The sequence below is a fragment of the Coregonus lavaretus genome (assembly GCF_964263955.1).
Source record: "Coregonus lavaretus genome assembly, chromosome: 40".
NCBI classification, from domain to species: Eukaryota; Metazoa; Chordata; class Actinopteri; order Salmoniformes; family Salmonidae; genus Coregonus; species Coregonus lavaretus.
In genome coordinates this window covers 4,920,153-4,947,115 of record NC_140027.1, presented here as the reverse complement: position 1 = coordinate 4,947,115, position 26,963 = coordinate 4,920,153, and the positions used below count along the sequence as shown (strand labels likewise).

General features: G+C 42.9%; 2 protein-coding genes across 5 annotated transcripts; both read right to left on the bottom strand.

Annotated features, from left to right (window-relative positions):
* Nucleotides 1-859: 859 nt before the first annotated feature.
* Nucleotides 860-6,334, bottom strand: LOC311113603 (keratin, type I cytoskeletal 13-like). 2 transcript variants are annotated; one of them, XM_084156859.1, is made up of 8 exons: nucleotides 5,451-6,334; nucleotides 4,231-5,012; nucleotides 3,616-3,698; nucleotides 3,144-3,300; nucleotides 2,745-2,906; nucleotides 2,480-2,605; nucleotides 1,957-2,177; nucleotides 860-1,655 (listed from the first exon to the last, which is right to left on the bottom strand). In XM_084156859.1, exons 2-8 carry the CDS (start codon nucleotides 4,780-4,782, stop codon nucleotides 1,505-1,507), a joined length of 1,452 nt encoding a protein of 483 aa, XP_084012985.1. In that variant the 5' UTR covers nucleotides 4,783-5,012; nucleotides 5,451-6,334; the 3' UTR covers nucleotides 860-1,504. The 2 variants fall into 2 exon arrangements, with proteins under 2 accessions (XP_084012985.1, XP_084012986.1); XM_084156860.1 differs by lacking the exon at nucleotides 5,451-6,334 and having other exon boundaries at nucleotides 4,231-5,100.
* Nucleotides 6,335-8,794: 2,460 nt separating this feature from the next.
* Nucleotides 8,795-24,872, bottom strand: LOC311113601 (keratin, type I cytoskeletal 13-like). Of its 3 annotated transcripts, XM_084156855.1 has the most exons (9): nucleotides 24,498-24,872; nucleotides 24,051-24,148; nucleotides 12,029-12,789; nucleotides 11,389-11,471; nucleotides 10,906-11,062; nucleotides 10,507-10,668; nucleotides 10,242-10,367; nucleotides 9,719-9,939; nucleotides 8,795-9,417 (listed from the first exon to the last, which is right to left on the bottom strand). In XM_084156855.1, exons 3-9 carry the CDS (start codon nucleotides 12,572-12,574, stop codon nucleotides 9,249-9,251), a joined length of 1,464 nt encoding a protein of 487 aa, XP_084012981.1. In that variant the 5' UTR covers nucleotides 12,575-12,789; nucleotides 24,051-24,148; nucleotides 24,498-24,872; the 3' UTR covers nucleotides 8,795-9,248. The 3 variants fall into 3 exon arrangements, with proteins under 3 accessions (XP_084012981.1, XP_084012980.1, XP_084012982.1); XM_084156854.1 differs by lacking the exon at nucleotides 24,051-24,148; XM_084156856.1 differs by lacking the exon at nucleotides 24,051-24,148 and having other exon boundaries at nucleotides 12,029-12,654.
* Between the last annotated feature and the right edge of the window lie 2,091 nt (nucleotides 24,873-26,963).

Below are 26,963 nucleotides of genomic sequence, written 5' to 3'. Positions count from 1 at the left end.
ACACAGAAGTTACTAAACTGCTTGGAGTAACCCTGGATTGTAAACTGTCATGGTCAAAACATATTGACACAACAGTAGCTAAGATGGGGAGAAGTATCTCCATAATTAAGCGCTGCTCTGCCTTCTTAACAACACTATCAACAAGGCAGGTCCTACAGGCCCTAGTTTTGTCGCACCTAGACTACTGATCAGTAATGTGGTCAGGTGCCACAAAGAGAGACTTTGCAGTTGGCTCTAACAGGGCAGCATGGCTGGCCCTTAAAGGTACATGGAGAGCTAACGTTAATGATATGCATCTCAATCTCTCATGGCTCAAAGTGGAAAAGAGATTGACGTCATCACTACTTGTTTTTGTAAGAAGTGTTGACAATGATGAATGTACCGAGCTCCCTGTTTAAACTACTAGCACACAGCTTGGACACTCGTGCATACCTCACAAGACATGCCACCAGAGGTCTCTTCACAATCCCCAAGTCCAGAACAGACTATGGGAGGCGCACAGTACTGCATAGAGCCATGACTACATGGAACTCTATTCCACATCAGGTAACTGATGCAAGCAGTATAATCAGATTTCAAAAATAGGTAAAAATACACTTTATGGAACAGCGGGGACTGTGAAGAGACACACACAAAGGTAAGGACACACGCATACGCACACATTGTGATATTGTTGTATGGTGGTATTCAACATGATGTATTGTAGATATGTAGTGGTGTAATAATGTTATATGATGTACTGTTTTATCTTTTGTTTTATATGTAATGTAAGTGATTTAATGTGTTTGGACCCCAGGAAGAGTGGGGATCCCTAATAAATACAAAAACATAAATAAAAATACAGAAGACAGAATCATGGTGTCATCAAGTCAGAGCATCTTTATTGCATTCACATTTGGGTGTGTTGTTGGTGTTCCATCCAGATGTAGTAGAATATTTTGTTCTGGAGGTGTTAACCATAGAAATAGAATTACCAGAAATGAAATCCTCATTCAAGTCAATGTTCCATGATGGTTGTCTGAGGGGCTTTAGCCATTCTAGAAAGAATAGGAGGATGGTATGCACATCCTAAACTAGAGGTAACCTGAGATGGCATAAACAATTTCTTTTTTTAAACATTTTTAAGTCATTTAGCAGACGCTCTTATCCAGAGCAACTTACAGGAGCAATTAGTGTTAAGTGCCTTGCTCAAGGGCAAATCAACATATTTTTCACCTAGTTGGCTCGGGGAGTAGAACCAGCAACCTTTCAGTTACTGGCACAACGCTCTTAACCACTAAGCTACCTGTCACCCAAAACAACACAGACAACAAAGATAGGGATATTTCATCTGACGAAGACTTTGTATAAGTTGAAACGTGGTATTTTAGGTTGCATGAATAAAGCACTGAGGAGGAGCAATATTCCATGTGCTGGACTGTCATTTCCTATACCCATTCTAGTAATTATATTTCTATGGGGTTAACCAGTTGCTTGCTGCAGTGCTCTCTGTGTGTGTCAGACTTTATGAGGTGTGTTTGGTTTCACTTGAGGAGACAACCTTGCCGTCCACCATTTCCTCTGTGACGATCACCACCTTGCGTGTGGTGGAGGAGGAGGAGCTGAGGCTGGATTTCGAGGAGCTGAGGCCGGATTTCGAGGAGCTGAGGCCAAGACTGTGAGGAAGTGAAACCCATGGTTAGCATAGTTAGCAGCTATGATCTATGATCATAATACGTATCTATTAAAGGTCACATAGCTGTAGATTCATGTCAAAAGTAACCATGGCTCATACTAAGGTCAAATTCAAATGAACATTGTTTTTAAAGGCAAACGTTGAAGGAAAAATCAATTCATTTTCACTTCTTTCAAGGTCCCATGTCACCCCTCTTCCCAACCCACAAAGATGTAACACTCTCCTCCCACATCCCTGTCTGTCTTATTGGCCTCCCTCTGTCCAATCGCATCCTGCCTTACCCGCTAGCCTCTCCGTCCAGCAGCCTCCTGTACTCAGCGATCTCCATCTCCAGGCGTGTCTTGATGTCCAGCAGCATCTTGTACTCCTGGCCCTGGCGTTCCATGTCGCTGCGGAGAGACATTAGCTGCCCCTCCAGACTGGTCACTTGGCTCTGGAGGCGTCCCAGCTGCATGGAGTAACGACCCTCCGTCTCCGCCAGCGTGTTCTCCAGGGAGCCTTTCTATTTGCCGGGAGAGATAGAGATGATGGGTCAAAAACAGTGGGAGTAGGTTTGGAATTTGGAATGTTTACTGTCATACTGAAAAGGTTAGCTCTAGTAATTGAATGTGTAGACAGGTAGAGGTTAGCTATAGTAATGTAGTGGTGACTGGCTATAACAACTTGAGGGATAGTGGACGAGACCAGGTGAAAGTGAAACACTTGATAATAAATGTTTATTATTGAAGAAAGTTGCAGAAAGTGTATGTAAGTAATGTCCCCTAAAATGTGGTCCTTGGTCAGATGTTAGTAATTACGGCTCACCATGCTGAGCTGTGACTGCAGTTCGATCTCCAGGCCCTGCAGTGTGCGACGGATCTCTGAGATCTCTGACTTGGAGGTCTGGAGAACCTCTGTGCTGGACGCCACCTCCTTGTTCAACGTCTCCGTCTGTAAAACACAATAATTGGTCAGTCATCACAGGAACAAAACAACATTTCAACTCATGGTAGAATGTGACAACGTTACCAACTAGAACTAAAGGAACATCTACACCATGAATATAGTTTAGAGGTTCTAGAGGTTCTACCTTGGTCTGGAACCAGGACTCCAGGTCGCGCTGGTTCTTGGCACTAACGGCCTCGTACTGCTCACGGATCTCAGCCATGACTCTGCTCAGGTCCTCCTGTGGTGCTGCGTCCACCTCCACGTTGATCTGTCCAGTCATCTGCGTCCTCATGGCCAGCAGCTCCTGTGGAGAAACACATAGAGGTGAGTTTAAACTATTAAGAAGTGACTAACCTCTGCCTGATGGTAACAACTTGACCTGCCCTCGGTCTTCATTATAAATGTGAACACCATTGCTTGATACAGATGTGCTTGAAAGCCAGCAATGTTGTTCTAACGAAGACCCATAGCAGGTTGACATGGTCAATAGATGTAATACATTAAGGGACTGTATGGATATGTTCCATCAGCCCACACACACCTCCTCATGGTTCTTTTTGAGATAGATGAGCTCCTCCTTCAGCCCCTCGATCTGCATTTCCAGGTCAGATCTGGCCAGGGTCATCTCGTCCATCAGCCTTTTCAGCCCGGCGATGTCCGCCTCCACCGACTGACGCATGGCCAGCTCGTTCTCAAACCTGAGAGATGGAGAGAGCATAGGTCAACGAACTGCCTGAATGTGTTCCTTTGTGAGAATAGCAGGGGTTTTATAGATTCTAGTATTCCATTTAATTTTGTGAAAAACAGAAAGTAACACCAGGTATCTGATGTCTGTTGGGAGGGTGTGGTTATGGTGGCGGTGGAGGTTAATGTCATTTGGTTTCCATTTTTATAGATTCAACACAAAATAAAAATAAAAACAGTGTGAGGGTTTTTACAGATTTGGAAGTTTTCCATTTGGTTTATGGAATGCACCAGCAGTGTACTGTATATGTGGATGGTGTTGGATATACTTGGTTCTGAAGTCGTCTGCAGCGAGCTTTGCGTTGTCGATGTTCAGATAGATGCCTCCGTTCAAGCAGGTGGCAGCCTGGATCTAAGAGGTGCAGGATGGCAAAACATTTCAGGATGGAGCATGCATGGAATTTCACACAAATGCAGTACGCACCAACTGTGAAACCACACTGTAATCATTGAGTTCTGAGTTTCAGCTCCACTGTAAATGATAGCTCATAGAAGCATTGCAGGGAACCTGTCGACTTTATGATCATTGTAAAGCATGACACAAAGAAACAAATTGCACCTTTCGCAATCGCCTTGGGAATGTTAAGAGAGAGGAAGGATTGGCTTCAATGATCTGCTTTATTTTCAATGCTTCAGCTGCAAATATGCATATTGTCTTTGCATCTATCTTTGGTGCAATATCTTGGTTGAATCAATTATAACAAATGCATATAATTTTGCATTTCCAATATTCATATTCATATCACTCTTAGTAACTTGTTGGAAAAACAAGCTGATGATGTGTACACCATGTACCTGTACTCTCTAACAGACATGACCATTGTTTTGACATGCTGTGATGTCATCATTGAGTGCTCTTGCCATTTAGGAGACATGTCACATACCTTGTCCTGCAGGTCGGCGATAGTAGCGTAGAAGCCAGAGTAGTCGCGAGCGCTGGGGGAGGTCTTGCTCTCCATGAACTGACGGATCTTCAGCTCCAGCTCGCTGTTGGCCGCCTCCAGCAAGCGCACCTTCTCCAAGTAGGTGGACAGGCGGTCGTTCAGGTTCTGCATTGTGGCCTTCTCGTTGGCCGACACATTAAAGTCGGCTCCACCGCCGCCACCACCACCCCCTCCCATGCCGAAACCATAACCACCGCCGCCGCCACCCCCTCCCATTCCGAAACCATAACCACCACCACCACCGCCGCCACCGGAACCGAACGAGGAGCTAGAGATGCGCACCCCAGATCCTCCTGCACCTCCATACACACTGCCGGCCCTCATGGCAGTGACACGGCCTCCTCCACCGCCACCACCACCCATCGAGGAGAAGCGGGAGGAGCCCATGCCCATACCCATTCCACCACCACCTCCAGACCTCATGGACATGGTGCCACCTCCGCCTCCACCACCACTGCTGCTGTAGGACATGCTAGATCTGGAGAAGGACATGGCTGCTGAGAGGGAGTCTGCCTGCCTGGGATGAGGAGAGAGAATGTGGTGCACGGCCCAGCCACTGTTCCCTTTTTATGCTGCACAGGGCAGAAGGAGGGAGGGAGGGTGGGAGGAGGACATGGGTGGGAGAGGCAGAAGGGAGGAATAGAGAAGGGAGGAATACAGGGAGGTATTACCTCATGTAGGACAGGGCTCCTCCACCCACTTTGACACCCTGTTGGCAGACGCTAGAATGCAGAAGGAGATGGAAGAGGATAGATAGATATTTACTTTATGTCTTGATATGCAAATATTGAAAATATACTAGTGTTGTGCAGCTCCACTCTCCCCCATCTCACTCTATATATGGCGTCTGCCTGCAGGGTGCTTGCAAGCATTCACACAAACATATAAAAGTGCACACACCCATAAACAGTTGGAATTCTTCTCCCATAACAGCGTCTTCTATTAGCCCAAGGTAGGTCAGTCAATCAGTCAACACACAGTATAACTTTGACATGCTGTGACAGGTGAGCTTTGCCATGTTTCCTGAGCATATTGATTGACACACTGAATGGCTATTTACCTGTACCTGTTATGTTACCAAGACAACAAGTTGCAAAGAAACGTCATGGTAAAATATGATATTTGGCTTGACACCCAGACAACATTTTCCCCAAACATACCTGTCTTTGTCTCACACATTGATATCTCGCAAGAAAGTGTCCTGTGCTTTCTTTCACCGCAACAGTCGACTGCAAGTTCCATCTTTATGCAAGTTCCATCTACTGTAGGAGTCTGCAGGACCGACAAACGTTGTTTTTCCTCCCTTTTACCACTTTACAGCACCCATGGGATGAGTCATTACTCCGGGCATTGTACCCCAGGAAAACTCACCCCAGATTGGATTAAAGTACAGTTATTTTCCTTTAATACCTTGGCAGGGTACTTGGCATCTGCATATTTCCAGATAAGCACAGCATTTCTTGCTGATTTTTCTGTTCACTCTCCAGAGGTTGCCATTGTAGTCCCACGTTTTGAACATTGAAAAGTTGATTTACATTTGATCAAGCCAATGCGACACGTCCTTATGTTAATGATTTGCAGTAGAAAGTATTATTGTGACATTGGTGAAGATGTTTGGAAGCACTAGAGCTAGCTAGATCCCAGTCAACATTTTGTCAACATCTAAAAGTGACATTTAACCATTGCAGTTACAGTGCCTAGTGAATGTCTACACACCCCTTGCACAGTCTTCACATTTTGCTGAGGCATGTTTTCCTCTAACATTTTACCTGGTCGTTACTCCATTCATGTTTATTTTGATCCTGACAACATAACACAGGGTGAATGTTCACAGGGTGAACCTTTCCAATAGGTATTGAGTATTCCTAAGCGGTTCAGTCTCAGTCCAAAAACAATGGATAAATGTTGCCCTAAGAGTTGTCTAAAGTTTGTAGAAACTAAAATGTACCTCCTCACCCTAGCCTCGCCCTTTTATCATTCATAACATATTTCCTGGTTGTTTGTGGCTGTACAAAACCCAGTCACAGAGAGCCGAGCCAAGCACAACAGCACATAGAGCCACTGAGGGTCACTAGATTCACACAGAACTCAACCCCTGTCCATTGGCATTTTGTAACTGGTTCTTCCAGACACACAATGTCCCACCGTAGAAACAAACAGACCCCCTTCGCATGAACAAATATGTCTAAAAGAACACATGCTGAAGCAGTAATTTCTAGACCACAATCTAGTTGAAATGGATTCAAATGCAAAGTGCTATCATCTGTGTCTTACTATGATTGTGAAATTATGGGCATTTCCGAGCAATGCTAAATCAGAAGGGTGCAGTCAGTCAGTCAATCTGCACTGGCTTGTTTACACAAACAAGGTGACAGGCCAATGCAATCAATTTAGATAAAAGCAATTCATCTGAATGCATGAATCACTATATAATCTATCATACACTACATGATCAAAAGTATGTTGACACGCCTTCAAATTAGTGGATTTGGCTATTTCAACCACACCCGTTGCTGACAGGTGTATAAAATCGAGCACACAGCTATGCAATCTCCATAGACAAACATTGGCAGTAGAATGGCCTTACTGAAGAGCTCAGTGACTTTCAACGTGCCACCGTCATAGGATGCCACCTTGCCAACAAGTCAGTTCGTCAAATTTCTGCCCTGCTAGAGCTGCCCCGGTCAACTGTAAGTGCTGTTATTGTGAAGTGGAAATGTCTAGGAGCAACAATGGCTCAGCCGTGAAGTGGTAGGCCACACAAGCTCACAGAACGGGACCCTCAGTTGCAACACTCATTACCGAGTTCCAAACTGCCTCTGGAAGCAACGTCAGCACAAAAACTGTTAGTCGGGAGCTTTATGAAATGGGTTTCCATGACCGAGCAGCCACACACAAGCCTAAGATCACCATGTGCAATGCCAAGCGTCGGCTGGAGTGGTGTAAAGCTCGCCGCCATTGGACTCTGGAGTAGTGGAAACGTGTTCTCTGGAGTGATGAATTACGCTTCACCATCTGGCAGTCAGACGGACGAATCTGGGTTTGGCGGATGCCAGGAGAACACTACCTGCCCGAATGCCTAGTGCCAACTGTAAAGTTTGGTGGAGGAGGAATAATGGTCTGGGGCTGTTTTTCATGGTTCGGGATAGGCCCCTTAGTTCCAGTGAAGGGAAATTGTAACGCTACAGCATACAATGACATTCTATCGAACACTTTTGGGATTCTATCTAAAACCTTTGGGATGAATTGGAATGCCGACTGCGAGCCAGGCCTAATCGCCCAACATCAGTGCCCGACCTCACTAATGTTCTTGTGGCTGAATGGAAGCTTGTACCCTCAGCAATGTTCCAACATCTAGTGGAAAGCCTTCTAAGAAGAGTAGAGTAGAGGCTGTTTTAGTAGCAAAGGGGGGACCAACTCCATATTAATGCCCATGATTGTGGAACGAGGTGTTTGATGTGCAGGTGTCCACATACATCTTGATTTATCGCTGTGCACCACTGTGAGTACAGTGCTCTACTTTCCAGACCTTGTATGAGTTTCTCAATTTCCCTAAGTCTCTTACAGTCATATCTGGCAACGTGATCCTCTAACTCTAATGCCTACTGATGTTGTGTAACAGTGGAGGCTCCTCAGAGCAGGAAGAGGAGGACCACCCTACTCAGTGAATTTCAGAAAAATACAAAATAATAAAAAATTCAAAAGTTATGCTTTTTAGATAAAACTATACCAAATATACTCACGTCACCAAATGCCTGATGACCTAAAACACACTTTCGCAATGAAGGTCTACAGTAGTCTCAACAGGACCCTCTAGGGTAGCACCATGGTGTAGCCGAAGGACAGCAATTTTCCGTCCTCCTCTGGCTACATCGATTTCAATACAAAACCTAGGAGGCTCGTGCTCCTCACCTACTTCCATACACCTACATGGAAGTTATGATGGAGACCACCCAGAATGTTGATGTGGATGAGATCAAGTAATACTTTGCCAACAGAACCATCAATAAAGATGAAGTGGTTGAATGAGAATGGACTGTGTGGTTTCACTTGTTTCAGAGATATCCATGCTTTATAATAGACTGACTATATGAAACTGAGTATCGATGTCATAGCAGATACATTGTGTCATCTAATTTCAAATGAATTGTTTTCAAATCTACATCTTTCCACCAAAACATGGTGTCCAGCTCTAAAGTTGCCTCCACAAACACTCTCAATACAGTACATAACTCTGAATTACAAAACTCAGAGATAGAATTAGATCATTTTGCTGACAACTTACATTCAAATTTCTACTATTAACATTTCAATTTTTTTGCAAAGTATTAAACTCTGTACAAGTTAATGTCATAAATTACACTATTCAAGATCATACTGACACATGATTTCTCAAGACCATAGAATTGGCCTCATATGCAAAACATAACAACCTATATGATAGTCAGATGTATGGGAGCACGCCAAATCAGATAAATCAAGTTGAAAGACACAGAAGACAGAATGACGGTGTCAGCAAGTCAGAGCATCTTTATTGCATTCACAATTGGGTGTGTTGTTAGTGTTCCATCCAGATGTAGTAGAACGTGTTGTTCTGGAGGTGTTAACCATAGAAATAGAATTACCAGAAAAGAAATCCTCATTCAAGTCAATGTTCCATGATGGTTGTCTGAGGGGCTTTAGCAATTCTACAAAGAATAGGAGGTTGGTATGCACCCTAAACGAGAGTAAACCAGAGCTGGCCTAAACAAATAACACAGATAACAAAGATAGGGATTTTTCATCTGACAAAGACTTTGTATAAGTTGAAACGTTGTATTTTAGGTTGCATGAATAGAGCACTGGAGAGCAGTAATTTTCCATGTGCTGGCCTCTCATTTCCTATACCCATTCTAGTAATTATATTTCTATGGGGTTAACCTGTTGCTTGCTGCAGTGCTCGCTGTGTGTGTGGGACCTTAAGAGGTGTGTTTGGTTTCACTTGAGGAGACAACCTTGCCGTCCACCATTTCCTCTGTGACAATCACCACCTTGCGTGTGGTGGAGGAGGTGCTGTGGCCGGATTTGGAGGAGCTGAGGCCGGAGCTAGAGGAGCTGTGGCCGGATTTCGAGGAGCTGAGGCCAAGACTGTGAGGAAGGGAAACCCATGGTTAGCATAGTTAGCATCTATGATCTATGATCATAATACGTATCTATTAAAGGTCACATAGCTGTAGATTCATGTCAAAAGTAACCATGGCTCATACTAAGGTCAAATTCAAATGAACATTGTTTTTAAAGGCAAACGTTGAAGGAAGAATCAATTCATTTTCACTTCTTTCAAGGTCCCATGTCACCCCTCTTCCCAACCCACAAAGATGTAACACTCTCCTCCCACATCCCTGTCTGTCTTATTGGCCTCCCTCTGTCCAATCGCATCCTGCCTTACCCGCTAGCCTCTCCGTCCAGCAGCCTCCTGTACTCAGCGATCTCCATCTCCAGGCGTGTCTTGATGTCCAGCAGCATCTTGTACTCCTGGCCCTGGCGTTCCATGTCGCTGCGGAGAGACATTAGCTGCTCCTCCAGACTGGTCACTTGGCTCTGGAGGCGTCCCAGCTGCATGGAGTAACGACCCTCCGTCTCCGCCAGCGTGTTCTCCAGGGAGCCTTTCTATTGGCCGGGAGAGATAGAGAAGATGGGTCAAAAACAGTGGGAGTAGGTTTGGAATTTGGAATGTTTACTGTCATACTGAAAAGGTTAGCTCTAGTAATTGAATGTGTAGACAGGTAGAGGTTAGCTATAGTAATGTAGTGGTGCCTGGCTATAACAACTTGAGTGATAGTGGATGAGACCAGGTGAAAGTGAGACACTTGATAATAAATGTTTATTACTGAAGAAAGTTGCAGAAAGGGTATGTAAGTAATGTCCCCTAAAATGTGGTCCTTGGTCAGATGTTAGTAATTAAGGCTCACCATGCTGAGCTGTGACTGCAGTTCGATCTCCAGGCCCTGCAGTGTGCGACGGATCTCTGAGATCTCTGACTTAGAGGTCTGGAGAACCTCTGTGCTGGACGCCACCTCCTTGTTCAACGTCTCCGTCTGTAAAACACAATAATTGGTCAGTCATCACAGGAACAAAACAACATTTCAACTCATGATAGAATGTGACAATGTTACCAACTAGAACTAAAGGAACATCTACACCATGAATATAGTTTAGAGGTTCTAGAGGTTCTACCTTGGTCTGGAACCAGGACTCCAGGTCGCGCTGGTTCTTGGCACTAACGGCCTCGTACTGCTCACGGATCTCAGCCATGACTCTGCTCAGGTCCTCCTGTGGTGCTGCGTCCACCTCCACGTTGATCTGTCCAGTCATCTGCGTCCTCATGGCCAGCAGCTCCTGTGGAGAAACACATAGAGGTGAGTTTAAACTATTAAGAAGTGACTAACCTCTGCCTGATGGTAACAACTTGACCTGCCCTCGGTCTTCATTATAAATGTGAACACCATTGTTTGATACAGATGTGCTTGAAAGCCAGCAATGTTGTTCTAACGAAGACCCATAGCAGGTTGACATGGTCAATAGATGTAATACATTAAGGGACTGTATGTATATGTTCCATCAGCCCACACACACCTCCTCATGGTTCTTTTTGAGATAGATGAGCTCCTCCTTCAGCCCCTCGATCTGCATCTCCAGGTCAGATCTGGCCAGGGTCAGCTCGTCCAGCATCCTCTTCAGCCCGGCGATGTCCGCCTCCACCGACTGACGCATGGCCAGCTCGTTCTCAAACCTGAGAGATGGAGAGAGCATAGGTCAACGAACTGCCTGAATGTGTTCCTCTGTGAGAAAAGCAGAGGGTTTATAGATTCTAGTATTCCATTTAATTTTGGGAAAATAACAGAAAGTAACACCAGGCTTCTGATATGTCTGTTGGGAGGGTGTGGTTATGATGGAAGTGAAGGGTAATGTAATTTTCTTTCCTTTTTTATAGATTCAATAGAAAATTAAATTAAAGAAAACAGTTTTAGGGTGTTTACAGATTTGGAAGTATTCCATTTGGTTTATGGAATGCACCAGCAGTGTACTGTATATGTGGATGGTGTTGGATATACTTACTTGGTTCTGAAGTCATCTGCAGCGAGCTTTGCGTTGTCGATACTGAGATAGATGCTTCCGTTCAAGCGTGTGGCAGCTTGGATCTGAGATGTGGAGGATGGCAAAACATTTCAGGATGGAGCATGCATGGAATTTCACACAAATGCAGTACGCACAAACTGTGAAACCACACTGTAATCACTGAGTTCTGAGTTTCAGCTGCACTGTAAATTATAGCTCATAGAAGCATTACAGGGAACCTGTCGTCTTTATGATCATTGTAAAGCATGGCACAAATATTTTTTTTTTACCTTTTGCAGTCGCCTTGGGGCTGTTAAAAAAATAGTATGGAATAGCTTCCATGATCTGCTTTATTTTCAATGCTTCAGCTGCAAATATGCATATTGTCTTTGCATTTGTTTGGTGCCATATATTGGTTGAATCAATTATAACAAATGTATGTAACTTAGCATTTTCCAATAGCCATATTTAACTCTCAGTAACTTGTTGGAAAAACAAGCTGATAACATGTGTTCACCATGTATCTGTACTCCATCTCTAACAAAGCATAACATTGTCACTCTGCAGACATTACCATTGTTTTGACATGCTGTGATGTCATCATTGAGTGCTCTTGCCATTTAGGAGACATGTCACATACCTTGTCCTGCAGGTCGGCGATAGTAGCGTAGAAGCCAGAGTAGTCGCGAGCGCTGGGGGAGGTCTTGCTCTCCATGAACTGACGGATCTTCAGCTCCAGCTCGCTGTTGGCCGCCTCCAGCAAGCGCACCTTCTCCAAGTAGGTGGACAGGCGGTCGTTCAGGTTCTGCATTGTGGCCTTCTCGTTGGCCGACACATTAAAGTCGGCTCCACCGCCGCCACCACCACCCCCTCCCATGCCGAAACCATAACCACCGCCGCCGCCACCCCCTCCCATTCCGAAACCATAACCACCACCACCACCGCCGCCACCGGAACCGAACGAGGAGCTAGAGATGCGCACCCCAGATCCTCCTGCACCTCCATACACACTGCCGGCCCTCATGGCAGTGACACGGCCTCCTCCACCGCCACCACCACCCATCGAGGAGAAGCGGGAGGAGCCCATGCCCATTCCACCACCACCTCCAGACCTCATGGACATGGTGCCACCTCCGCCTCCACCACCACTGCTGCTGTAGGACATGCTAGATCTGGAGAAGGACATGGCTGCTGAGAGGGAGTCTGCCTGCCTGGGATGAGGAGAGAGAATGTGGTGCACGGCCCAGCCACTGTTCCCTTTTTATGCTGCACAGGGCAGAAGGAGGGAGGGAGGGTGGGAGGAGGACATGGGTGGGAGAGGCAGAAGGGAGGAATACAGGGAGGTGTTACCTCATGTAGGACAGGACTCCTCCACCCACTTTGACACCCTGCGGACAGACACTAGGATGCAGAAGGAGATGGAAGAGGATAGATTGATATGTATTGAAAATAAACTATCGTTGCGCAACTACAGTCCCACCCATCTCATTCTATATATGGTTTCTGCCTGCAGGGTGCGTGCAGTCATTCACACAAACATATAAAAGTGCACACACCCATAAACAGGAATTCCTCTCCCATGAAAGCGTCTGGTTTAAAGAGTGGACACGCCTTCTTCTATTAGCCCAAGGTAGGTCAGTCAATCAGTCAACACACAGTATAACTTTGACATGCTGTGACTGGTGAGCTTCGCCATGTTTCCTGAGCATATAGATTGACACACTGAATGGCTATTTACCTATGGATGTTATCTTACCAAGAAACAAGTTGCAAAGATGCAAGCAGTAAATTGAAACTTCACGGTACAATATGATCTTTCGCTTGACACACATACAACATTCTCCCCGAACAGACCTGTCTTTGTCTCACACACTGATTTCTCGCAAGAAAATCTCCTGTCCTTTTCCTTAAATGCAACAGTCCATTGTTGCTTCATAGTTTTTGTGATTTTATGAACAGACTAAGGTACCATTGTCATAAGTTTCACTCAACTTTATGCATTTTCCATGTCATGTAGGAGTCTGCAGGACTGACAAAATAGTAGGAGTAGTTTTTCCTTGCTTTTACCACTTTATAGCACCCATGGGATGAGTCATTACACCGTGCATTGTACCCCATGAAAACCCATCCCAGAAGGGATTAAAGTACTGTTCTTTCCCCTTAACACCTTGGCAGGGTACTTGGCATCTGCAATGTGCAAGAACAAGCTATTGCTTGTTTGCATATTTCCATATATCCAGAACATGTCTTGCAGATTTTTGTTGTCACGCTCCAGAGTCTCACATTTTGTGAGAGATTTGTTCAAGCCAATGCAAGTTATGTTAATGATTTGCAGTATAATTAAATATTGTGACATTGGTGAAGATGTTTGAAAGCACAATGGCTAGCTAACTCTCAGTCAACATGGTCTTATTAGAATATGTCAACATCTAAAAGTGACATTTAACCATTGTAGTTACAGTGCCTAGTAAAAGTCTACACACCCCTTGCACAGTCTTCACATTTTGCTGCCTTAAAATGTAATCTAAATGTGGATCAAATTATATTTATTCTATGGATATACACAAGCTAATCTACTTTTTAAAAGTGAAAGAAAAATTGCAATTGTCCCGCTGAAAAATAAAACTATCCAACGGTTAGGTTTTCAGAAGACTGAATCTAAATCTAACTTTTCACCTGGGCGTTGCTCCCTTCATATTTATTTTGATCCTGACAACACAACACAGGTTGAAACCCTCTGTATTTTCAAGCATTGTGATGGGAGTATCATGTTATGGGTATGCTTGTCACCGGCAGGGACTGGGGAGTTTGTCAGGATCACATTTAATATGAAAGGTGCAATGCCTAGGTAAAAAGTTGTCTTTTTCAGAGGGACAATTACACATATTTTAATGCCAAAGATCCTCCAGAATGGCTTTCCAAGAGGTGTTGAGTGTTCCTGAGTGCTCCAGTCTCAGTCCAAAAACAATGGATAAACGTTGCCCTAAGAGTTGTCTAAAGTTTGTAGAATCTTATTCCAAATTATTCACAGCTGTAATTGCTGCCAAAGGTGCTTCCACCAAATATTAACTCTGGGGTGTGAAGACACAAAATGTTCTGTAAATTTTCTTTCACTTGTGGAGTAGGTTATGTAGATTGGTAGGAATAAAATCCAATGTAATCCTTTTTTAGACTTTCTCTTGGCACATGTCCCGTGTAGCTCAGTTGGTAGAGCATGGCGCTTGCAACGCCAGGGTTGTGGGTTTGATTCCCACAGGGGGCCAGTGTGAAAAAATGTATGCACACACTAACTGTAAGTCGCTCTGGATAGGAGTGTCTGCTAAATGACTTAAATGTAAATATAGGCTGGTATTAGTTACATGGCAGATGAGATGTATCAGTCCAAGTTGCTGATATGTAAGTTATAAATGAATGAGTGAGAAAATAACTGAGGTCATCTACCTGATACTCCTTCTCACTCATATGAGTGATTTCCTCTCTTCTTGACAAAACTTCAGCCTTTTCGCCATATACTCTACGTATTACCAGTGTGTCTGAAACGCAACTCAGGGTTTAGCCATAGAAACTCATTGAACCTAATTCTGCTTCTGACCAATGAGAAGGGGGGCGGGTAAATGGCATAGCTATGTCCCACTCTTATCCCTCTAGTCCCCACTTTCTTACTCAGATGAGTAAAATCATGCGAGGAGTGGTTTTTGCCTCTGGTCACAAAAGTTGAACATTTGCAGTAGTCAAACATTTGTATATAATGTGTATATCTCAATTGTTCTATTGTTGTGCAATCACTTAGAATAACAGATGCTATGACATAACATTGTGCAAAATACTCTCATAACTATACCTTCATTGTGCAGGAGAGAGAGAGCGAGAGAGAGAGAGAGAGAGCGAGAGAGAGAGAGAGAGCGAGAGAGAGAGAGAGCGAGAGAGAGAGAGAGAGAGAGAGAGCGAGAGAGAGAGAGAGAGAGAGCGAGAGAGAGAGAGAGAGAGAGCGAGAGAGAGAGCGAGAGAGAGAGAGAGAGAGAGCGAGAGAGAGAGAGAGCGAGAGAGAGAGAGAGAGAGAGAGAGAGCGAGAGAGATACTTTATCTTCCTGCAGCTTTCCTCTTCAAAGGATAGATCTACACCCAGATAAAACCACAGGAGTGTCTATCTCATGCCCTGACAATGACTGCAATGTATGAATTTCAGTATTTATCACAATTTATGTCTGTCTCTCCTTCTTTGCATTTAGCAAAGAATGTGCACGTTTGACAGGAATGAACATGCAGTAACCCCAAGGAGAAAACGTCTGAAGCATGAACTATATAAAGTGACCTCTGCCTGTCCTCTTCCCTACAAAAAGACAGACCACACAATCTAGTGTACTAAGATTGTGTCCTAGCTAAATTCCCAATCTGGACCTCCTACTGTCATAATGGCCATCTAATCATTCCAGCTTTCCAATCGACTCTTTCTTCTCCCCTGCAACTCTTCCCCATGTTGTTGCTATAAATAAGAATGTGTTCTCTTCTCAGTCAATTCGCTTGGTAGAATAAGGGTTAAATAGAACAATGGTGTACGCCCACCTCTCAGTTTGGATTGCAGGATGTGCCCACTGTGCAATCACCCATAAAACTATATAAACTCAAACTGACTAGGAAGACAAACATCATTTCACAAGCCTTTTAAAAGTAAAACAATAGCTTTATCATTCTTCCTCCTACTAGAATGTACTTTACACTGATATTCAGCTAGTGGCATGCTGTCCGTAGTTTTAGTTACATTTTATATAAATAGAGCATGCAATAGTTTGTTTGTGTGTTAACTAAAATATACCTCCTCACCTCAGCCTCACCCTTTTACCATTCTTAACATGTCCTGGTTGTTTGTAGCTGCATACAACCCAGTCACACAGAGCTGAGCCAAGCAAAAAAGCACAACATGGAGCTGCTGTCAGTCTCTAGATTGACCCGAAACTCAACCCATGTCCACTGGCATTCCGTAACTGGTTCTTTAGACACACAAAGTCCCCATTGTAGACACAAACATACCCTTTGCATGAACACATACTGTATGTCAAAACGAAGACATGCTAAAGCAATTATTTCTAGACCACAATCCAGTTGAAATAGATTCCAATCTAATCTGTTTTACTATCATTGTAAAATTATGGGCTTTTATGAGCAATGCTAAATCAGAAGGGTGCAGTCTGCATTAACATGTTCACACAAGGTGTGCCAGGCCAATGCAATCAATTCAGATAAAAGCAATTCATCTGAATGCATGAATTACTATATCATCTATCATATACAGTGCCCTCTGTAATTATTGAGACAGTGAAGCAAGTTTTCTTTTGGCTCTATACTCCAACATTTTGGAAATCAAACAATGACTATGAGGTTAAAGTGCAGACGGGTGAACCGTTTAGAAATTACAGCACTTTTTGTACATATTCCCTCCATTTTAGGGGACCAAAAGTACTGGTAAATAATGTATTGTGTCATTTTGGAGTCATTGTATTGTAAATAAGAATAGAATATGCTTCTAAACACTTCTACATTAATGTGGATGCTACCATGATTACAGGTAATCCTGAATGAATTGTGAATAATGATGAATAATGAAGTGTTAATGAGGTGCTAACATTTATGACAGCAAATTTCAATTTACAAAAACAAAAATGACTGCATTTTTGTCTTTTGAGCTTCTAGTCATGAAATCTATGCAGCCTACTCAATCACTTTTTATAGCTACTGTTTACAGACCTTCTGGCCCATATACAGCGTTCCTCACTGAGTTCCCTGAATTCCTATCGGACCTTGTAGTCATGGCAGATAATATTCAAATTTTTGGTGACTTCAATATTCACATGGAAAAGTCCACAGACCCACTCCAAAAGTATTTCGGAGTCATTATCGACTCAGTGGGTTTTGTCCAACATGTCTCCGGACCTACACATTGCCACAGTCATACCCTGGATCTAGTTTTGTCCCGTGGAATAAATATTGTGGATCTAAATGTTTTTCCTCATAATCCTGGACTATCGGACCACCATCTTATTACGTTTGCAATCACAAAAAAATAATATGCTCAGACCTCAACCAAGGATTAACCTTCCAGACTCCACCTACCCAAGGATGCTGGACTATCAGTTAACTACCTAACCGAGGATCTAAATTGAACCTTGAGTAATACCCTAGATGCAGTCGCATCTCTAAAAACAGAAAACCTTTGTCACAAGAAATTAGCACCCTGGTATACAGAAAATACCCGAGCCCTGAAGTAAGCTTCCAGAAAATTGGAACGGAAATGGCGCTCCACCAAACTGGAAGTCTTCCGACTAGCTTGGAAAGGCAGTACCGTACAATATCGAAGAGCCCTCACTGCTGCTCAATCAGTCTACTTTTCCAACCTAATTGAGAAGAATAAAAACAATCCAAAATGTATTTTTGATACTGTTGCAAAGCTAACTAAAAAGCAGCATTCCCCAACAGAGGATGGCCTTCACTTCACCAACTTCTTTTACGAAAAGATCATGACCATTAGAAAGCAAATTACAGACTCCTCTTTGAATCTGCGTATTTCTCCAAACCTCAGTTGTCCTGAGTCTGCACAAAACTGCCAGGACCTAGGATCAATGGACACACTCAAGTTTTTTAATCCTGTATCTCTCGACACGTTCACGAAAATAGTCATGGCCTCTAAAACTTCCAGCTGCCTACTGGACCCTATTCCAACTAAACTACTGAAAGAGCTACTTCCTGTGCTTGGCACTCCTATGTTGAACATAATAAACGGCTCCCTATCCTCCGGATGTGTACCAAACTCACTAAAAGTGGCAGTAAAAAACATCTCCTGAAAAAGCCAAACGTTGACCCAGAAAATGTAAAAGACTATTGTTCGAATCTCCCATTCCTCTAAAAAATGTAAGAAAAAGCTGTTGCGCAGCAACTCACTGCCTTACTGAAGACAAATAATGTATACAAAATGCTCCAGTCTGGTTTTAGACCCCTCATAGTACTGAGACTGCACTCGGGAAGGTTGTAAATTACCTTTTAATGGCGTCAGACCAAGGCTCTGCATCCGTCCTCGTGCTCCTTAACCTTAGTGGCGCTTTTGACACCATCGATCACCACATTCTTTTGGAGAGATTGGAAACCCTAATTGGTCTACACGGACAAGTTCTTGCCTGGTTTAGATCTTATCTGTCGGAAAGATATCAGTTTGTCTCGGTGGATGGTTTGTCCTCTGACAAATCAATTGTACGTTTCGGTGTTCCTCATTGGTTCCGTTTTAGGACCACTATTGTTTTCATTATATATTCTTCCTCTTGGTGATGTCATTTGGAAACACATGGTCAACTTTCAGTGCTATGTGGACGACACACAGCTGTACATTTCGAAGAAACATGGAGAAGCCCCAAAATTGCCTACCTTGGAAGCCTGTGTTTCAGACATAAGGAAGTGGATGGTGGCAAATGTTTCACTTTTAAACTCGGACAAAACAGAGTTGCTAGTTCTAGGTCCCAAGAAATAAAGAGATCTGCTGTTTGATCTGACAATTAATCTGGTTGTACAGTCGTCTCAAATAAAACTGAAGGACCTCTGCATTATTCTGGACACTGATCTCTCTTTTTATTTTTATTTCAAGGGCAGCATTTTTCCATCTGCGTAACATTGCAAAAATAGGAAACGTTTTGTCCCAAAATTATGCAGAAAAAATAATCCATGCTTTTGTCACTTCTAAATTCGACTACTGCAATGCTCTACACTCCAGCTACCCAGATAAAGCACTAAATAAACTTCAGTTAGTGCTAAATATAGCTGCTAGAATCTTGACTGGAACCAAAAATGTGATCATATTACTCCAGTGTTAGCGTCTTTACACTGGCTTCCTTTTAAGGCTAGGGCGTTACTGCTAATCTACAAAGCATTACATGGACTTGCTCCTACCTATCTCTGAATTTGGTCCGCCGTACATACCTATATGTACGCTACGGTCACAAGACGCAGGCCTCCTTATTGTCCCTAGAATTTCTAAGAGCTCAATTTTTATGGAATGGTCTGCCTATCCATGTGAGAGATGCAGACTCGGTCTTGACCTTTAAGTCTTTACTGAAGACTCATCTCTTCAGTAGGTCCTATGATTGAGTGTAGTCTGGCCCAGGGGTGCGAAGGGGAACAGCAAGGCACTGGAATGACAAACCACCCTTGCTGTATCTGCCTGGCCGGCTCCCCTGTCTCCACTGGGATTCTCTGCCTCTGACCCTATTACGGGGGCTGAGTCACTGGCTTACTAGTGCTCTCCCATGCCATCCCTAGGAGGGGTGCGTCACGTCGTGCCAGGCTTTTTTGCGCTACAGTATACTTGACTTGAGTGGGTTGAGTCACTGACTTGATCTTCCTGTCCGGTCTTGAACTCCCTCGGGCTCGTGCTGTGTAGGAACTCTTCGTGGGCTATACTCAGCCTTGTCTCAGGGTAGTAAGTTGGTGGTCTGTTGATATCCCTCTAGTGGTGTTGGGGCTGTGCTTCTGCAAAGTGGGTGGGGTTATATCCTGCCTGGTTGGCCCTGTCCGGGGGTATCATTGGATGGGGCCACAGCGTCCGCCGACTCCGCCTGTCTTAGCCTCCAGTATCTATGCTGCAATAGTCTAAGTACTGGGGGGCTAGGGTCAGTCTGTCCTATCTGGTGAAATTCTCTTGTCTTATCTGGTGTCCTGTGTGAACTTAAGTATGCTCCCTCTAATTCTCTCTCTCTCCCTCCCCTCCTGGAGGACCTGAGCCCTAGGACCATGCCTCAGGACTACCTGGCCTGATGACTCCTGGCTGTCCCCAGTCCACCTGGTCGTGCTGCTGCTCCAATTTCAACTGTTCTGCCTGCGTCTATGGAACCCTGACCTGTTCACTAGACGTGCTACCTTGTCCCGGACCTGCATTCTTCGACTCTCCCTCTCTCGCTGTCTCTCTCTCTCTCTCTCTCTCTCTCTCTCTCTACCGCACCTGCTGTCTCGAACTCTGAATGCTTGGTTATGAAAAGCCAACTGACATTTACTCCTGAGGTGCTAACCTGTTGCACCCTCTACAACCACTGTGATTGTTATTTGTCCCTGCTGGTCACCTATGAACATCTTGAAGAACGATCTGGCCTTGTACTCTTATAATCTGCACCCGGCACAGCCTGAAGAGGCCTGGCCACCCCTCAGAGCCTGGTTCCTCTCTAGGTTTCTTCCTAGGTTCCTGCCTTTCTAGGGAGTTTTTCCTAGCCACGTGCTTCTACATCTGTATTGCTTGCTGTTTGGGGTTTTAGGCTGGGTTTCTGTATAAGCACTTTGTGACACCTGCTGATGTAAAAAGGGCTTTAGAAATACATTTGATTGATTGAATGATGAGTGAGAGAGAGAGTTGATATTTGTGTGCCTAACTTTCTCACTCATCATTAGTCACAATTCATTTAGGATTATCCATTAATGTAGAAGTGCTTAGAAACATATTATATTCTTATTTACAATAAAAGTGACTCCAAAATGACACAATACATTATTTACCATTCATTTCTATTGGACACAAAATAATCTGAAACACAACCAAAACAAAAAGCAAATGCACATATTTGTAGAGTCACGAGCTCTAAACGGTTCATCCAATATGGATGAAAATACCCTCAAATTAAAGCTGACAGTCTGCACTTTAACCTCATAGTCATTTGATTTCAAATCCAACCTTTTGGAGTATAGAGCCAAAATAATAAAAAATGATTCACTGTCCCAATAATTACGGCGGGCACCCTATGTGGTCTGCATCATGATTTATGGCTGTGCACCACTGTGAGTAGAGCACTCTACTTTTCAAGCCTTGTATGAGTCTCTCAATTCTCCAACAGTCATATCTGGCAACATTAACTGTACAACCCTCTAACTCCAATGCCAACTGATGTTGTGTATTGTGTAAATTTAACTAAACTACCCTGTTCCTTCCTGGTAGGACCACACCTTTTATTCAATCTGTCAGAGGGGCATCAGGGCTGTATTGTGTAGTTAAAGCCTGTTTCTCTCACACATTCTGTAACTCTCACACTCTACCCACTCAGGTTCTATAGAGTTTAAAGCTACTAAGACTCACTGCCAGCATTGGTTCCACAGCCGTGTATCTGTTCCATTGTGTTATGTGTGTCAGGTCAGGACTGGTTTCTGCTTCGTCTGCATATGCCCCACAGCTATTGGCTTGCCTGGCCACACCCTACCTGACCCAGAAAGTACCTGACTATAAGCCCATAGAGGCACCTTTGTTCTGCAGCTGTATGTAGGTCAAATAGAATACATGTTTTTAAAGAGTAACAGTGTTTGCTCTGAGTCTAAGTTATAGTGCAGCTGTAATGGTTCCCACTCTATGTACTGTATGTAGGTTTTCTTTCAATTCATTAAAGTACTGTCAAAGGTATTACTACCAATTACTGTATTCAGGGTTATGTTATAGCTTTTATAGCAATGAGTCACATTAGTTCAATGAGTCACATTCAGAAGTATTAAATGGGCGGTTGATTACACACAACGGTACTATTGGCAGTTATTAGTATATAAATCGTTTTAATTATGGTGTTGCTTACAGTACCTCATAATTTTGCACATGGTATCACACAAATGCAGTTGATGTAAGCTAAATAATCTGGATGCAATGGAATGATGCATCACATGCTGTTGTGTGCAAACAGAACTACATAGCACTGTGAATGTGAATAGAAATCTAAATTCAAATCATAAAGGAGGGAGTTAGAGCTCTATTCAATCTGTATTGTGGAAGTTCAGCGTTACAGCGTGATTTAAATTTAAAGGCAATGTTCCGGCGTTATCAGAGATTGCATTCACGGTAAACTGTCACGATCGTCTAATGAGGAGGACCAAGGCGCAGCGTTGAAAGTGAACATAGTATTTATTAGACTGATCACCCGATCAAAATAACTGACGAAAACGTGATGTCTCTGGTTACATACACCAACCAAAATGAGAACAAGAAACCACAACACAAAGTGAAAAGACCGATAGTTAAATATGGCTCCCAATCAGAGACAACCAGCTGACACTCGTTGCCTCTGATTGGGAGTCACTCAGGCCCACATAGATATACAAACATAGACTACATACCCTGGCTCAACATAACATAGTCCCCAGAGCCAGGGCGTGACATAAACGCTGCATATGTCGGCACAATCGGAAATTACCTTTACATTTCTATTACTCAATCTGTAACGCTTCAGCAGTAAAGACAGAATAGAAACATTAGTCTTTCAGATTAACATACAATAAAGCTTAGCATAAGGGTTTCGGATCAACTTTCTACAGAGTACAAAATATAGACTAAAACAAATCTAGAACACACAGATCTTCCCACTAATATTGTTTGCTTTGGTGCCACATTAGGTCATAAATTGTATAATTTATTAGAATGTACCACTGCTGGAACACCGACAGGACTTTTTATATGGTTGAACATTGACTTCCATATATCTTTCTGTTTGTATAATGACACTTGAGGTGTAATGTCTTTTATGATAAAGACAGTCAAGATAAAGACAGTCAAGATACAGACAGTCAAGATACAGACAGTCAAGATACAGACAGTCAAGATACAGACAGTCAAGATACAGTCAAGATACAGACAGTCATGATAAAGACAGCCATGATAAAGACAGCCATGATAAAGACAGCCATGTTGAGTGTAAAAGGGACCATTTGAAACAGGTTCTATATGCTAGATCTAGAGTTATTTGGCAACTTTAATTGTGAATTATATAAACCATAGAATGCCTTAGAAAACAAAATATATATGGGCTACATGATGCGACTATAGGCTATTGATGATTTGAGAAAGTAGCAAAAAAACTTGCGCTCTGTTCCTTGCCTCTGGCTGCACACGCTGTTCTCTCATCAAGTGATCCTATTTTCACCCATCAGACTATTCTCAATGTAATCTGGTCTTTACTAATATGTAACATTTGTTTCGATTTAGAATAACCCATTATCAAATGGGCAGGAACAGGGGCAAGAGGAAAAAGACATGTCATCCATTTGCACTCAAATAGAGAATGGAGGCTACTTTCCCACCAGTTCCTTTCACTCATGTTTGGTAGGCTAGACCAGTTATTTCGCCATGCAACAGGTGATATTCCGCCCAAACTCTGTATGCCATATGCTCTCCAACCCTGTTACTTAATTTGGGAAACCAAGTGAAATCTGTTCCGGAACAACGATAGTAACATGTTTTCACAGTGAAACATATTTAATTAAACTGTTGACAGCCCTTCACTCTGCGAGCTGGAGAAAGGAATGAAGGAGAGCGGGAAGGAGATGGAAACGCATGGTGGTGAGATATTCTGTAGCTAAAAGGTAATATGTCAGCCTGTTAATTAAATGCTCCAGTACTAGGCTATTCAAAATCAAATACAAATTCTCTATAATTGTAGGCTAACTCTGAATTTGTTTAATTTAGGCTAGACCAATTATGTACCAAATATATCTTAAATCAGATTTTTTTTGTAATGTTTTTCTGCCTTGTGTAATATGTTGTATGCTATGTATTGTATAATGGCACAATCAATATTTTAATTCAGGGAATTTTTCGAGCTTCAGCTCATATATAGGCCTATGCATTAGCTCTAATATGCATATGGGTGTATTGAATTAATCATTACCTTGGAAAGCACTGTCCATTTTGTTGTGTTAAGCTTTGAAACAACGTCCACAATGACCATGTTTTCCCCTCAGTTTCAACCTGCTGTTGAACTTCTTTCTTCCAATTGATCAATCACAGGGAGGGGAGTTTTAAAAGCATGATACTGTTTTGATTATTTAATGTGATTTTCAATGCATTTGCATTGATGTCAGAATGGTTAGAGGGACAATACTATTGTCCCTCTAACAATAGAGCTCTGAGTACAGGTAATTAGTGACCTGATGACCATTAGCAAGTTGGGTACTAATAACACATGTCCAGAATGCATAAGAGGAGATTACCGTGACTCAGCAGTCAAAGATTTTTACTGCGGTGATGACTCATGCGGTAATACGGTCACCGCAACAGCCCTAGGTGTATGCACGTCACATAAAAAAAACAATTTTTATGAAAGTTAACATCTTACTTGTGTTCCGATCATCAGCCAGTCCGTCAGTCAGTCACAAGGACACACCCTGCTCTTCAGTGCGCCCACATGAGGTTGAACACTTGAACAGCAAATCCACACCCAGATCTACTGTTGTTTCTACTTGCAGAGATACAATAGAAAGTGAAGTGGGTGTCACGATCGTCAGGAACAGATGAGGACCAAGGCGCAGCGTTGCAGGCAAACATACTCTTTATTAAGAGACACGATCAAAACAACAACCGATACGTGACAGTTCACAGTCTACCATAAACAGACTAGAAACAAAATCCCACAAACACGAATGAAAAACAGACTGTTTAAATATGGCTCCCAATCAGAGACACCCAGCAACACCTGACACTCGTTGCCTCTGATTGGGAGCCACTCTGGCCAACATAGAAATAGCACCCATACAAACAAAACACATGATCTACACACCCTGGCTCAACATAACAGTGTCCCCAGAGCCAGGGCGTGACAGTGGGGAGGAATTGTACTTTAAATTAATGAAATCAAGATTCAAATGTTCACTTAAAAGCTTAAGGGGAGGATCTGAATATACTGTATTTTGGTTTTCAACTGGGCATGTTTAATATTCTCCTGTAACTCAAACTAGTATTGAGCCAAAGTCGTCATCCTATAAATACAATGAGAACACACCAGTGGAGACTCCTCATAGGAGGAAGGGGAGGACCATCCTTCTCAGTGAATGTCATTAAGATAAAGATAATGAAACATTAAAATAGTTATCCTTTTTAGATAAAACTATACTAAATATATTTAAATCACCAAATAACTGATTAAAACACACTGTTTTGCGATGAAGGTCTACAGTAGCAGCAACAGCACTCTCTGGGGTAGCACCATGGTGTAGCCGGAGGACAGCTTTTTCCACCCTCCTCTGGGTACATATACTTCAATACAGAACCAAGGAGGCTCATGGTTCTCACCCCCTTCCGTAGACTTACACAGTAATTATGACTACTTCTGGAGGACTTCCACCAACCTATAACTGACATGTTGTCCACCCAATCAAATGATCAGATAATTAATCTAGTACTGAAAACATAAGCTATAGATAGCAAAAACTGCAGTGCATAAAGTGTGGTGAGTAGTTGACTCAGAGAGAGAAAGACAATAGTTGAACAATTTTGAACAAATTATTTTCTTCAAAAATTAAGGTAAAGCAGCAGGAGAGAGAGAAAGAGATATTTAGTTAATGCAGCTAGCTAGTTTAGCCGACTCAAACACCCAGCTAAAACAGAGAGGAAAGCTATTTATGTTAGCCAGCTGGCTAAGGCTATCCAACACTGGAACTCTTCCAAGTCAAGGTAAGCTTTCGGTTTTATTAATTTATTGCCACTGGGGCCAGCCGGTGTAACTGCTAAACTGCTTGCTGAACACTGGAACTCTTCCAAGTCAAGGTAAGCTTTCGGTTTTATTAATGTATTGCCACTGGGGCCCGCCGGTGTAACTGCTAAACTGCTTGCTGAACACTGTACTGTGTGATTGTAGCGGGTTAACTAACACGTTAGCTCTAGTAGCTACAGTATGTTGACTATGACGTTAGTTAATATTGTGACATTGACAACGATGTAGGCTGTGTGTAGAGGTTTGCGACATTGCCGTGGGAAGGAGGGGTCCTGTGGGTGCTACAGCACCCCCTGATAAATCACAATAAAAAAAGTATTAAAATACACTATCAGTCAAATGTTTGGACACACCTACTCATTCAAGGGTTTTTCTTTATTTTTACTATTTTTTACATTGTAGAATAATAGTGAAGACATCAAAACTATGAAATAACACATGTGGAATCATGTAGTAACCAAAAAAGTGTTAAACAAATCAAAATATATTTTATATTTGAGATTCTTCAAATAGCCACCCTTTGCCTTGATGACAGATTTGCACACTCTTGGCATTCTCTCAACCAGCTTCATGAGGTAGTCACCTGGAATGCATTTCAATTAACAGGTGTGTCTTCATAAAAGTTAATATGTGGAATTTCTTTCCTTCTTAACACGCTTGATTGAATAAGTTGTGTTGTGACAAGATAGCGGGGGTATACAGAGGATAGCCCTATTTGGTAAAATACCAATTCCATATTATGTCAAGAACAGCTCAAATAAGCAAACAGAAACAACAGTCCATCATTACTTTAAGACATGAAGGTCAGTCAAAACTGAACATTTCAAGAATTTTAAAAGTTTCTTCAATTGCAGTCGCAAAAACCATCAAGCGCTATGATGAAACTGGCTCTCATGAGGACCGCCACAGCAATGGAAGACCCAGAGTTACTTCTGCTGCAGAGGATAAGTTCATTAGAGTTACCAGCCTTAGAAATTGCAGTCCAAATAAATGTTTCACAGAGTTCAAGTAACAGACACATCTCAACATCAACTGTTCAGAGGAGACTGTGTGAATCAGGCCTTCATGGTCGAATTGCTGCAAAGAAACCAC